Genomic DNA, 12,308 nt, shown 5'->3' on the forward strand with positions numbered 1-12,308 from the left:
TCAGTTTTATTTTAAATGAGGTTGAAGTGGGAAAAAGATAAAGCAGTGCAAATATTTTTATTTTTGGTCTATTACTTCCTGAATGTGCAGGCTGGAAAACAGCAGGGAGAATAGAGACTCTGAAATGAACCTCGGTTCAGGACTCCGTTGAATAGTTCATCAGAGATCCTGGTCTTTGTGAACTGGGAGCAGACTCGATAAAGAACAGAAGAGAAGGCAAATGTCTTGCATTGGGGCCATTATTTATTCATTTAAAATTTACCCTTCTTAGCCTCCGAGCACATGCGCAGCAGCTTGAATTTAACAATTAAAACACCACAAAACTATCTTAAAGTACTCTTCCCCAAACACCAAATAAACTTACTGCCTACTTCCCTCAATCAAATCCTTGAGAAACTAGATACTGTATTGTAATCTCTAATTAATGTGACAGATAATATCAGAGGTAGTCTGGCTCATTGATGGGGCACTGGACTGGGAGGCAGAAGATCAGGATCTACTTAGAGCACTGCTGTTGACTCTAACTATGGGCAAATCACTTCAGCACTCAATGCCTCAGTTACTTAATAGGTAATGTTGGCATAATATTTCGACCCACCTCTGTAAAGTGCTTTGAGATCTACCAATGAAAAGCACTTTATAAGTGTTTAGTGAAGGTGGTGGTGTTATAATCTATTATTTATTATTATAGATAGGTCTACTAGCATTGCCTATTATTAAGGTTGTTTGACACTTTCCATTATAAGACCCTGTTTCCAGTTGCTTATAAGTTTGCCAAATTTTAACTTTTGGGCTGAAATTTTACATGCTGGGTTTTTGCCTCAGGTTAAATATATCTGGAAAATTTCAGAAAAACTCAAGAATGAGGTTAGGGAAAAATACATTGGCTTGCCCATTTAAAAGAATTCTGGTGACCTTTTCTTTGAGACGCTCTAATGCATCTATACTTTGGAGCCGGGACTTGAACTTTGGCACTAGGGTGGCTTTTTTGTCAGAAAAAATCCCCCCAAATTTGGCTAAATTATAAGCAATTGGAAAATCACAGTTTTGACTTTCCTTGACTTTCCTTGTGATTGCTGCTCTGGACTACTTATGGACACTGGAACTTGGAACAGAGATCCTGTCTCGTGTTCTCAGTACCTTCCCACTGGCTCAGACAGCATGGAGGAAAAAGCTGGTTGATTCTATAGCAGAGAGGTAAGAGCCAGACTGGCAGGCATAGGGAATAGATTGGAACAAGGAGCTTTGATGTAGGAGAGGGGAAACTGGAACAATGGGTTGGAGTAGGAAAGACTGGGGCTTGCTGGACAAAGAAACTGGGAGGCAGGTAGGGAAGATGAGGACTGGGAGCCAGTCGGTTTAGGGGTTGAGATCAGACCCAGAGAGCGTCTGGGACTGGTTGGGCAAGGAACCAGGGAGAGTGGCGACTGGGAGTAGAGGTGGATGGGAAACAGTTTTCCGGGCCTATTAACGTTTTTGAGATTTCAAAAATTTTCCTGTTCCAAAACAGAGATTTTAACATTTTTTTTTATTTTTATTTATTTATTTATTTATTTGGCAAAAAAAACCAGAGAGAGACCCCCACCATCCACCCCAGAATACCCAATAGCCTGGTGATTAGGGCACTCACCTGGGATATGGGAGAACCAAGTGTAAGTCCATGTTCTAAATCAAACAGAGCAGTTACTTGAACCTGGGTCTCCTACATTCCTGAGTTCTCTAACCATTGGACTATTGGTTATTCTGTGGAGGAACGCTTTTTCTCTGGTTTTGACCAGAAATTCCATCCTGCACCTGAGAAACATTCCCAACAAAAGTTTTGTCAAAACTGATAAGTTCCCACTAAAAGTTTTGGTTTCAAGGAATCAGCATTTTGTGATTTAACCCATTTCATTGAAAAATTCCTGACCAGCTCTAGCTGAGATGAGGCAGGGAAGAGTTGGAGCAAGGTAGACTAAGAGTTTGTCTACATGTAAACCATTTCAGCAGCATTGCTGCAGCTAGTTGGCTATAGCGCTTCAGTGAAGACGAAGGGGTTCTCCCATCGGCGTAGGTAATCCACCTCCCCAGGAGGCAGGTAGTAGGTTGCTGGGAGAATTCTCCTGTCAACCTAGTGCTTTCTACACTGGGTGGCTAGGCCAGTTTAACTGCATTGTTCAGGTGTGTGGATTTTTCACACTCTGGAGCAACGTAGTTATACTGACCTAATTTCCTAGTGTAGACCAGACCTGAGACAAGTTGAGGAGCCTGGGGAGTAAGACTGTGACTGGGAGCCAACGGGGATGGGAACAGGGGCTGGAGGAAAAGTAGTATGTGATTGTATAAACAAACACTGTATCATCATGCATACACACCGGGGAGGGGGGGCAAATTAACATTGCACAGGCTGACAGATCCAGAGGAGCATGTACTGTAATGCCTTGTACTCAGTGTCACTGGAACTTTTTGTAATGTTGCACTTATTAACTGATTTATTCTTAGGACATGTCTACACTTAACATGCTACAGCGGTGCAGCTGCACCACTTCAGTGTACACACTGCCTCCATGGGTTCTCCTATCAGCGCAGGCACTCCACCTCCCCAAGAGGCGGTAGCTAGGTCAAGGGAAGAATTCTAGTGCTGTCTATACTGGCGGTTATGTTGATATAGTTACGTTTCTCAGGTGTAGATTTTTCATACCCCTGAGAGACGTGGCTATACCAATGTAAAGCAGGCCTTATTCCTCATGGGCAATATTTTTTTTTTAAGCTAGTGTTAGATACCTGGAAAGTTATTTTGCATGCTCCATAAGTTATTGTATTACCTGATGAGTAAATGCAATGTTATGTTATTGTACTACATATATTTTCTCTTGAGCTCATAAAATCAAAGGATTGTCTTTATATTTCAATAAACTGATTCCTAATTTCAGACTAACTATGGTTTAGATTCTTGCATCCTCTTGGTGAAAAACAATAACTGAAGTCATCAAGTTGGAACACTTAAAATGTGCTTGATGTCAAAATTCATTCCTGCCCTAGGGTGTCAGTTACCGGTTGTCTTTGTGACCAATGTTATATTTGAGTCTGCTGTATGTATTCTGGCTGAGCAGAGGTAGAGGTTGTCTGTCCCTTTACAATATAATGTTGGCAAAGATGAAGTAGTAGCAACTGTGTTAATATAACTTCAAACCATACTGACTGTGAATAGTTAAAGTTCTTAGGGTTTTAATCAACCAGAAAGCATGTAAGAAATAAAATAATTGACTAAGAATTCTTAAAATATTTTGGAGGCCTATTTTCAAGGTCACACTGTTTGGATACTTTGTCCTTGGAAATCTGGTGGATGTTTCCTGGAAACAAAGGAAAAAGTCAACTTACACAATGGGAGTTCTTTGTTTAAGGAGAGCAGACAATTGGAGTGGAGATCTCAAATGGGGATCTGAGGAGAAGTTTGCCCACAGAGCATAAATGCAAAGGGTCAAATATGGTGTGGGTTTGAAAGGAGCTTATGCATTTAAGGATATGTCCTTGGGTATTATTGCTTATAAGTAGCCATTTGCATGTGTATAATTGGGTTTTGCACAATCAAAAGTTGTCTATAAAAGCTGAATCCACACAAAAAACAGACATATTTGAGCATTTGACCATAATTGTGATAACTGCCATTTCTGGGTTAGCACAACAATAGGTGAGTTGTAAGCCCCTACTCTGTGGTGCTCTGCTGAATTGTGAGTAGGGTGATCAGCTATCAAGTGTGAAAAACCGGAATGGGGTGGGGGGTAATAAGCACCTATATAAGACATAGCCCCGAATATCAGGACTGTCCCTTTAAAACTGGGACATCTGGTCACCCTAATTGTGAATCATTTCTAAGACTAAGATTAAGAGAAGCCAGTAGCTGATAATACATAATGATAGAAATCTACTTAATGGCCCTCCTGGTGATATACGGCAATACTGTGTTTAAAGGATGTAATATTTTATTTGTTGTACCATTGCTTAATGAAGAAATAAGTTATAGACTGAGCTTTATTTTGTTCCAGGGAAAACTACCTCCAGTTCAAAGGTAACGCCCCTCCTCCTCGCCTGGCCTCAGTTCTGGCTTTCATCCTTCAAGTATTTCAAAGAACCAAGAGCACTGAAGTATGTGACATTGAGTTGCTTCTTCCTGCTGTGTTGAAATGCATGGTATTAGTTAATGAAACACAAGGTGAGATGCTTGTTAACTTTAAATATACTTGTACATATGTAATATTTTATACTTACCGAGCACTTTTCCTTCAAGTAGGTAGGTTTATTACACTGCAGAGAGTGGTAGAGGCACATTCCCAGCCAGTACCATCCAGTTTGCAACTGTGTTATCCAGCGTTAGGCCCCCTCTTGAAGCATGAGCTGGCTAAGTTTTGTACTGCCAGGACCCGCTGTAGGATGACTTTCTGCCAAGACCAGGAACCCAACATAACCCAGGGTTGAGTACAGCTCCAAATTTATAAAAGAAGAAAATCAGCTTTGCAAATTAGTATTATCCCAAATAAATTGGGGTGGAAGGAAGGATAAATATATTGAGTACTTTTTGGAGGAGGGGAGGGGGGCGTGGGAGGGGAAGAAAAAGAGAGAGAAAAAAGACAGTAGTACTGTTGGTGATAGTTGATAGTTCCTGTTCTTAGTTTTGATCAGGGTAGAATGGCCTGACTGCTTCCTTCTCATTCAGAGTGGGAATGATCTAAAGAATACAAACAAACCCAAACTGAAATATATACCTCCATTTCCATGGAGCGTGTACGTCTTTAGGGGACAATGCTTAAAATATACATTTCCCCCTTTTAAAAAAGACAGTGCTTAAAATCTGTGTATTTCAATCATAACAGTGGGGAGGTCAGAGTTCTATGGCAGTGGTTCTCAACCATGGGTCCGGGGGTCCTGGGGGGCCATGAGCTGGTTTCAGGGGATCTGCCAAACATGGCTGGCATTAGACTTGCTAGGGTTCAGGGCAGAAAGCTGAAGCCTGAGGCCCTGAGTTCCAGCACCTGGGGCTGAAGCCTGAGCAACTTAGTTTCGCTGTGCCCCTTGTGGCATGGGCCCCCAGGCAGTTGCCCTGCTTCCGACCCGTTAATGCTTTGATATGGAGAAAACCAGTTGTTGTGGGACATGGAATGTTGGAGGGGCCTCAGAAACCCCTTTTCTGTTGAATACGTCTGTGATTCGTTCTGTTCTTTATAGCCAACTTAGCTTGTGATTTTTTTTTTATTTTTTTTTTTTTACAGTTAAGAAACTATCTAGCGAGATTCTGCAGTATATGGTAGAAGGCTGCCAAGCAGGGTTGGGAAGAGAACCTGCCACCCAACTGACTTCTGTGTTTAGGTAACCAGAAAATACGCCAACTGGCAGTGCTGCTATTGCAAAGCATTTGACAGTGAACATATTTTTTTAAATAACTAATTATCCCTAACCTAATGCACTGTTACTTGTTTATGGTACTTAAATTATTGCATTCTTGGCAGTGGTTTAAAATACTGGTTGGCTAAAAAGTGAAAGAAAAAAATACAAATTTTCCTGTGGATTCCATACTGTTTTGAAAGATAAACAACAGAGGGATGTATTGCAACCATAATGGGAGAAACTCCTTGGGCGAATGGTGAAGCATGATGTCAGAGGCCACATTGCCAAAGTGTCCATTCCTAAATTGAAAGGCACATCTGACTTTTTTTTGCTTTTACATTTTTTATTATTGAAATTCTGAATTTGTGACATTCAGATTTTTCACCGTGAAAATTGAGCTTTTTACCAAACTTGACAGGATTGTATTGCCCATGAATCTCACTCCCCATGCACATACAGTGAACAAACTGCATGAGCACAGTGCCCAAAGAAATTTTGCAGACATAGACCCTGATCCTGTATTGTATAGTGTGCAGGTTGACAGCTGGGTGGACAGTCCCATTCAAATCAATAGGGCTCTCTGCTGGAACACCAGTCTGCCCACACGCTACAAAAAGCAACTTTTTCAGGGGGCATTTTATGTCCGATTTTGCATGCCCTCACCTCACCATTCTGACTATTTTATATATATATATATATATATTTAAGCCCTGATCCTGCAAGCTCCTCCAGGAAAGAAGACGCCTGCTTCAGGGCAGAGTGCCCTGGACGAAGGGGTCAGCCCACATGGACCAGCTTGCAGGCTCTCCGGGCTTTAAGTTTCACTGGTAAAAATGTGTGCATGTACATGTTGATCCTGTAGCATTAGCCTTTAAAAATGCAGCCCCTAAAGTCTTTTGTATAAAATGAAAACTTCCAAGCATTCAAGATGGTTCTGCTGATCAGACTCTTTTGGTGGTTGTTCCTTTGCACATTCTCTATATCTAGTTTTGACCTTGCATGAAGTGCCCCTGTTTCTCCTTCAGGCAATTTATCCAGGACTATACCACAGTATACGATCATCAGGTTTACAGCATCCTGGAAGTAGTGGCAGTCTTGGATCAGCCCCTAGTTATCAGTCTGATTCCAACAATCACACAGTCCCTGAAGGATTCAGAGCACAAACAAGGGCTTGGCAGAAACACTGCACAAAGGTACATTTTGTATTATTATTGCTTTTTGTCAGTGAACAACAGAGGTGTATTCTCTTGATGGATGGCAACTTTAGACTGCAGCATAGATTTCGTGTAACTGATGTGTAAGTACATTCAGCCAGAAATTTACCTTTTTTTAGAAATTTAGCACATACAGATAACTTAGAATTGTGAAATGCTCTCTCAGATGTTTTGACACCAAGCTTACAAAAACACACACAGTAATTTAATGCAGAGCCTGCTGGCTTCCATATAAATAAATGATGGTTATTTATATTACATTAGCACTTAGGAGCCCACTCATGGACCAGGACGCTACATGCGATACAAACACAAAACAGAAAGTCAGTCCCTGCTCCAAAGAGCTTACAATAGATTTAATTCCTTAGTTTGATTGTGCTATAAATCCCTATTTTTAAGGATTTATACTGCAATTTTAGTGTAAATATCTGATTCAGGCTTGGCATAAGAAATATCCAGGGATTAATTTTAAGGGTTTTTGTACACAGTATAAAATAAAAAAAATAAAAGCTGGTGATTTCAGAGCTTTCAAAAAAATCCTTTCCTCAGAGTCATTTTAATTTTATATAATATAAACTGAAAATACTAAAATTAAAACAAAAAGAAGATACCAAAATATACTTTACAATGAACCAGAACTTCACCAGTAATGTATGATTTCCCAGTGGAGCATGAGAGAAAGGGTCAAGAAATCAGTCTTGTAGAGAGGATACAGTCATGCAGGATACATATATTAAGGAAGATGCTCACTTAGAGGATTCTAAATGAGGAGGAACGATTCCATTTTCTCATGCATAAAAGTATAATTTATCTCACTTTTATAAGTCAAGAAAATAGAATGCATGCTGTGGTCCTAAGCACTAGTAAGAGATTGGTGTTCAGATTTTTTTTTTCTACCAAAGTAAGACTAACATAATGGGGGAGCAGTACTTTTCTGTAATAAGGTAATGTGTTCCTTTTCATTCCCTTGATACAGAAAAGAGAGGGATGGAGGTTAAAATTTAAAGGGAGGAAAAATACTGAAAGTCAGGAGTTTTTTTTTAATTGAGTAATATGCACATTAAAATGTGTAATGTTTGTTCCAACATGAGTACAGTGTTTAACCATGTAGAATATTAACTCTCATAGGTCCTAATTATTCTTACATTTATTGATTTTTGATCTAGCTAAGGATCAAATATGTAAATTTACTATTGGTGTTTCCTATTCAGCTGGGTATTTAGGCATATGACTGTAACTAACGTCACTAAGAGGTGTGAATAACCCACATCCCTGAGTGCCGTAAATTATACTGACCTAAGTGCAGGTATGGACAATGCTATGTCTGTGGGAGAAGCCTGGGGGAGCTTCTCCCGCCAACATAGCTACCACTTCTCGTGGAGGCAGGAGTTTAGCCGACAGGAGAGCATCTCCACCACAAGCGTTACAGTGACACAGCTGCAAGTGCTGTAGTGTAGATGTAGTCTTAGTCTCTAGAAGTGCTTAAAATTATGTTGTTGCTTAAGTTCCTTGTTGAGTGGGGCTAGGGCTACTGAACGGGTGAAATCCTGGCTCCATTGAAGCCTTTGCAAGTTTTGCCATTGACTTCAGTGGGGTCTGGATTTTACCCACAATTTGTAAAGTTACACACTTGCTTAACTCTTTGCAGGATTTGGGGCTATAAATATTATATTCATTTTGTATTTTATACAGTCATACAAACTCCAACTCATAAAATATGTACAGTGTCTAAGCATATTTTTCAGTCATTGTCCATGCGACGAGTTTCATTTTCAACAGAGAGTACAAATGAAAGGAGTTAAATATAAAATAAAATATACCATGCTTTTTATTCAGTTTCTCTCCTTTTAAAGCCCCTCTTACCCTCCACGAAAAAATAGTTGCTTCTATTTTAAATAAGTACATGCTGTGTTAGACTGCTATTCCACTATTCATAGAAGGATTTTCAAATTCCCTCAGTTTTTCCTTTTGATCATGTAGTCTGTAGACACTTCTATAACATTTTTTATACTGTCAGTAAAGCAAAGCTCATCCATTTGCTAATAGAGCGTAAAAAGACAGTTTGTTTGAACTTCCCCAAGAATATACTAGGGGATTACCAAACTGTCAGTTTTTCTTTAGTAATAACCTCATAATATATACTCTAAGATCTGGTGTTAATGTTCTCCACAATGTTTTCTCTATAAATGCGTAAAAACTTTATTAAATGAATTATTAAACTGCTTCCCTGTCCACCTCTTTAAGGTGATCCATGAATAAGGCTATGATTTTGTCATGGATATTTTTAGTAAAAGTCAGGGACAGGTCACAGGCCGTGACCTGTCCCTGACTTTACTAAAAACACATTCCTGACAAAATGGGAAGGGAGGAGGGTCTAGCACCCTTCCCCTGCCTGCAGCAGCTGGAAGCTGCAGGGTCTCCCTGCCAGCGACGGTGGCGGGGGAGCTGTTTGGGGGCTCCTTCCAGTGGCCGCTGAGCAGCTCTGGTATCCCTCTGCCTGCGGCCCGGAGGGAGGGGAGCGGGGAGGATGACACCGGCTGCTCACAGTGGCAGCTGAGGAGCTCAGGGGTCCCCACCAGCACTGGCAGCAGCCTACGGAAGCTGGGCTACTGCAGGAGTCCCCTGCTGCTGGCTTCAGCAGATGTTACTGAGCATGCGTAGTACACTCTAAGTAGCACATTCAGTCAGATAGCAGTTTTTTACACTACAGGGCGGCTGGTCAGCTGAGAGGGCCCTCAATATGACAAAGGTCACTGGAAGTCAGATTCCGTGACCTCCGTGACATAACCGTAGCCTTATCCATGAACAATGAAAATACAGTCATCCTAGTAAAAAGCTTTTTCTCAAATCTAGATCCTCTAAGCATAAATATCTATGTATATAATTTTGCATTATTCTACGTATGCTTACTATATTTCTTAAAGTTCAGATCCCATGTAAATCAGAACCAATGCCAAGAAATTACACTGGTAATGAACTATCAAATGTTATGGTTTAACATGAAAATCACAGCAAATATATGCAACCTATTTGTAGAATTGAAATGACTGAGAAGGATATTTTGTGAAGAAAAATAGAAATATTTCATATCTGTTCTTTACATAAATGTCTTCATGGATAATTAACTAATGATATGGTGATATCTTTAACCTTCTTTCTAAGCCCATTGTAGCAACCTGTCATAGTGTGCCGTTTTAGAACCACCACTCCACAACTACATACAAAATATCCTAAACAAAAATTGAATATGTGGTAACATAGTGAGCTCTGTACATGATTTTGGTTTTGAGCCTCAGCTAGACAAGTAAATACACAATTTAAAATAAAGAAGTGTCTAGCTTAGGAGGAAAGTTTACTTAGTAAATGGAATATCTTCAAGATCTATGTGCCAAACAAACTAAAGGAAGTATTTCTTCACACAGCGCACAGTTAACCTGTGGAACTCTTTGCCAGAGGATGTTGTGAAGGCCAAGACTATAACAGGGTTCAAAAAAGAACTAGATACATTCATGGAGGATAGGTCCATCAATGGCTATTAGCCAGGAAGGGCAGGGATAGTGTCCCTAGCCTCTGTTTGCCAGAAGCTGGGAATGGGTGACAGGGAATGGATCACTTGATGATTACCTGTTGTGTTCATTCCCTCTGAAGCACCTGGCATTGGCCACTTTCGGAAGACAGGATACTGGGCTAGATGGACCATTGGTCTGAGCCAGTATGGCCGCTCTTATGTTCTTAGGTGCCATGCCATTCGATCCTTGTTTGCCCCTCAGCCAAACTTCGCTAAAAATTCATAGTAAACAAAGCAATTGCGGAAGTGAGGAAGGAAAAAGTTCTGGTTTTACCTCATGTTACGTGAAAAGCTTGCATGAAAACTATTTTTTTTACTCTTCAGTCCTATGAAATTGTTTAACTAACATATTATATGCTTTTGTTTTTAACAGAGAAGCCTACAAAAAACTGTTATCTCGCCTTACAGCAACTGGTCAAAATGAGATACTAAAACTGGAAAATGAGACAAGTTAACGATGTATTGGTGATTAATTCTTTCCCCCTGAAATGTTTGCACTTTGTTACTGCCTGTACTGTTATTGTAATGCACTATCAAAGTTGTTTTTCTTTACAGATAGAATCTATTTAATGCTTTTAAAAAGTTAAGCTGTTTTTCCAATAGCATTGGTAGCGTTTGACTATTGCCAGAAATATGAAGAGTAATTCAAATATTTTGTCTTTCAGTTGATGACTGAAAGATATTGCAAATTCATTAAATATTAGAAACATCCATCTAAAATTCACAAGAAGACACAAGACAATGTGTGGGATTTTCAGTAGAGCCTAAGTGACTTAGCGCAAGTCCCATTGACGTGTGTTTTGAACAAAATTTTAATTTCTAAATTTTTAATGGGAAAGTGTTTTGTAGATCAGAAATAAGTGTGATGTGTAGAACTCTGGGGGTCAGGCAGCGGGCTTTCATACTGAGCACACAAAGGCACTTCACGTCCGTATGTTGAGCTCAGTGAATGCAATGTCTTCACCAAAAGCTGGGTCAGGGTTAGGCTATCTTACGTTAATAGAAAGGCTTATGTATGTGTTACACAGAATAGAGACAGGTGTCCTAACCTTGCTCTTGTATTGAAACCTTTCAGGTCTTTCAGGTTCCTCATCTCTGTTGTCCTGGGGGGGGGGGGGGGGGAGAGGAGGGGAGGGAGGGAGGGAGCAAGCAAGTCAGTCTCAGGTTCCTGAATATCAAGGAGATCTCCCATTCTGACTGAAGGGGTAATTTCCTATTCTCCCTCTTATCCTGGATTTAAAACGAACTAAATTAAAAATCTAGTTAAATCCACAAAATTTTATGTGAATTTCATTAGCTAGTTTAACTTAGACGAAGGATAAAGGAAGAGAGCGAGAAGGCTGATGCACTTAGAAAAACCGATTTCAAAATCTTTAGTTAGTTCAGACTGTGTTAAACATTGGGTGAGTCTGGCTAGATGGATTTCTCAAACATCTCACTGTGTCCTTGACCCTTTCTCTAGTCCGGCATAACTTTTCTCAAATTAAAGTTAAGGAACTTTTATTTTATTTAAAGATTCTGTAGAATTCACATCTTTCACTTAACTCATTAACATGAGTTCCTAAGAGTTATTCCTGTGGCATGGGAAGTGGCATGTGTGTACCTTCTGACAACACCATTGAATTGGTTATCTATTTTTAAAGTTATTCAGCCTTAACTTTACAGAGTTAATGGGGGAGGAGGAGAGACTATTTTTGTGTAACAACTACAGCTTCAGAAATGTCCCTACAATCTTGTTCAGAGCAGCATCTGTTTTGTTACAGTGCTCCTATCACGTAGAAACAGATAATCTTTTCCCTAAATCAGCTATTGTTACGTCAGATAATGTAGTAACTAAAAGCCTCTTTAGGCTACTTAATAGTGCAGAACATGGAGGTTCTTTTCATTATGAAAGTGACTTATTGAACTTGTGTTGTAAGCTTCTGCACCTGGAAGGAGTCTTATTCATCTCAAGAGGCTTGTGCTTCTAAAAAGCTTTTTTTTTTTCCCTTCAAGAAAACTCTCTAAATGAGATTAATAGAGATGCCTTCGAAATCTGAGTTTTATCACACAGTAGGTAGCAGAACAGATGTCTTACTGTAGTATTACTTCCTGAAAGTAAACCCTTTGACTTTTAAAGAATAGGTAGAGTAGGTATTGTAACAAATTATTTAATGGTGTGCTCA

At 39.8% G+C, this 12,308-nt stretch overlaps 1 protein-coding gene across 1 annotated transcript in view; it reads left to right on the forward strand.

Annotated features, from left to right (window-relative positions):
• Positions 1–11,229, forward strand: part of MMS22L (MMS22 like, DNA repair protein) — a 141,594-nt gene extending 130,365 nt beyond the window's left edge. The window contains exons 22-25 of the mRNA XM_054023847.1: positions 4,026–4,192; positions 5,247–5,343; positions 6,387–6,554; positions 10,517–11,229. Of these exons, the coding sequence (XP_053879822.1) occupies positions 4,026–4,192; positions 5,247–5,343; positions 6,387–6,554; positions 10,517–10,598 (514 nt within the window). The 3' untranslated portion in view covers positions 10,599–11,229. The remainder of the gene's footprint in view (positions 1–4,025; positions 4,193–5,246; positions 5,344–6,386; positions 6,555–10,516) is intronic.
• Positions 11,230–12,308: the final 1,079 nt, after the last annotated feature.

This window comes from Malaclemys terrapin, chromosome 3, assembly GCF_027887155.1.
Source record: "Malaclemys terrapin pileata isolate rMalTer1 chromosome 3, rMalTer1.hap1, whole genome shotgun sequence".
Classification (NCBI taxonomy): Eukaryota; Metazoa; Chordata; order Testudines; family Emydidae; genus Malaclemys; species Malaclemys terrapin.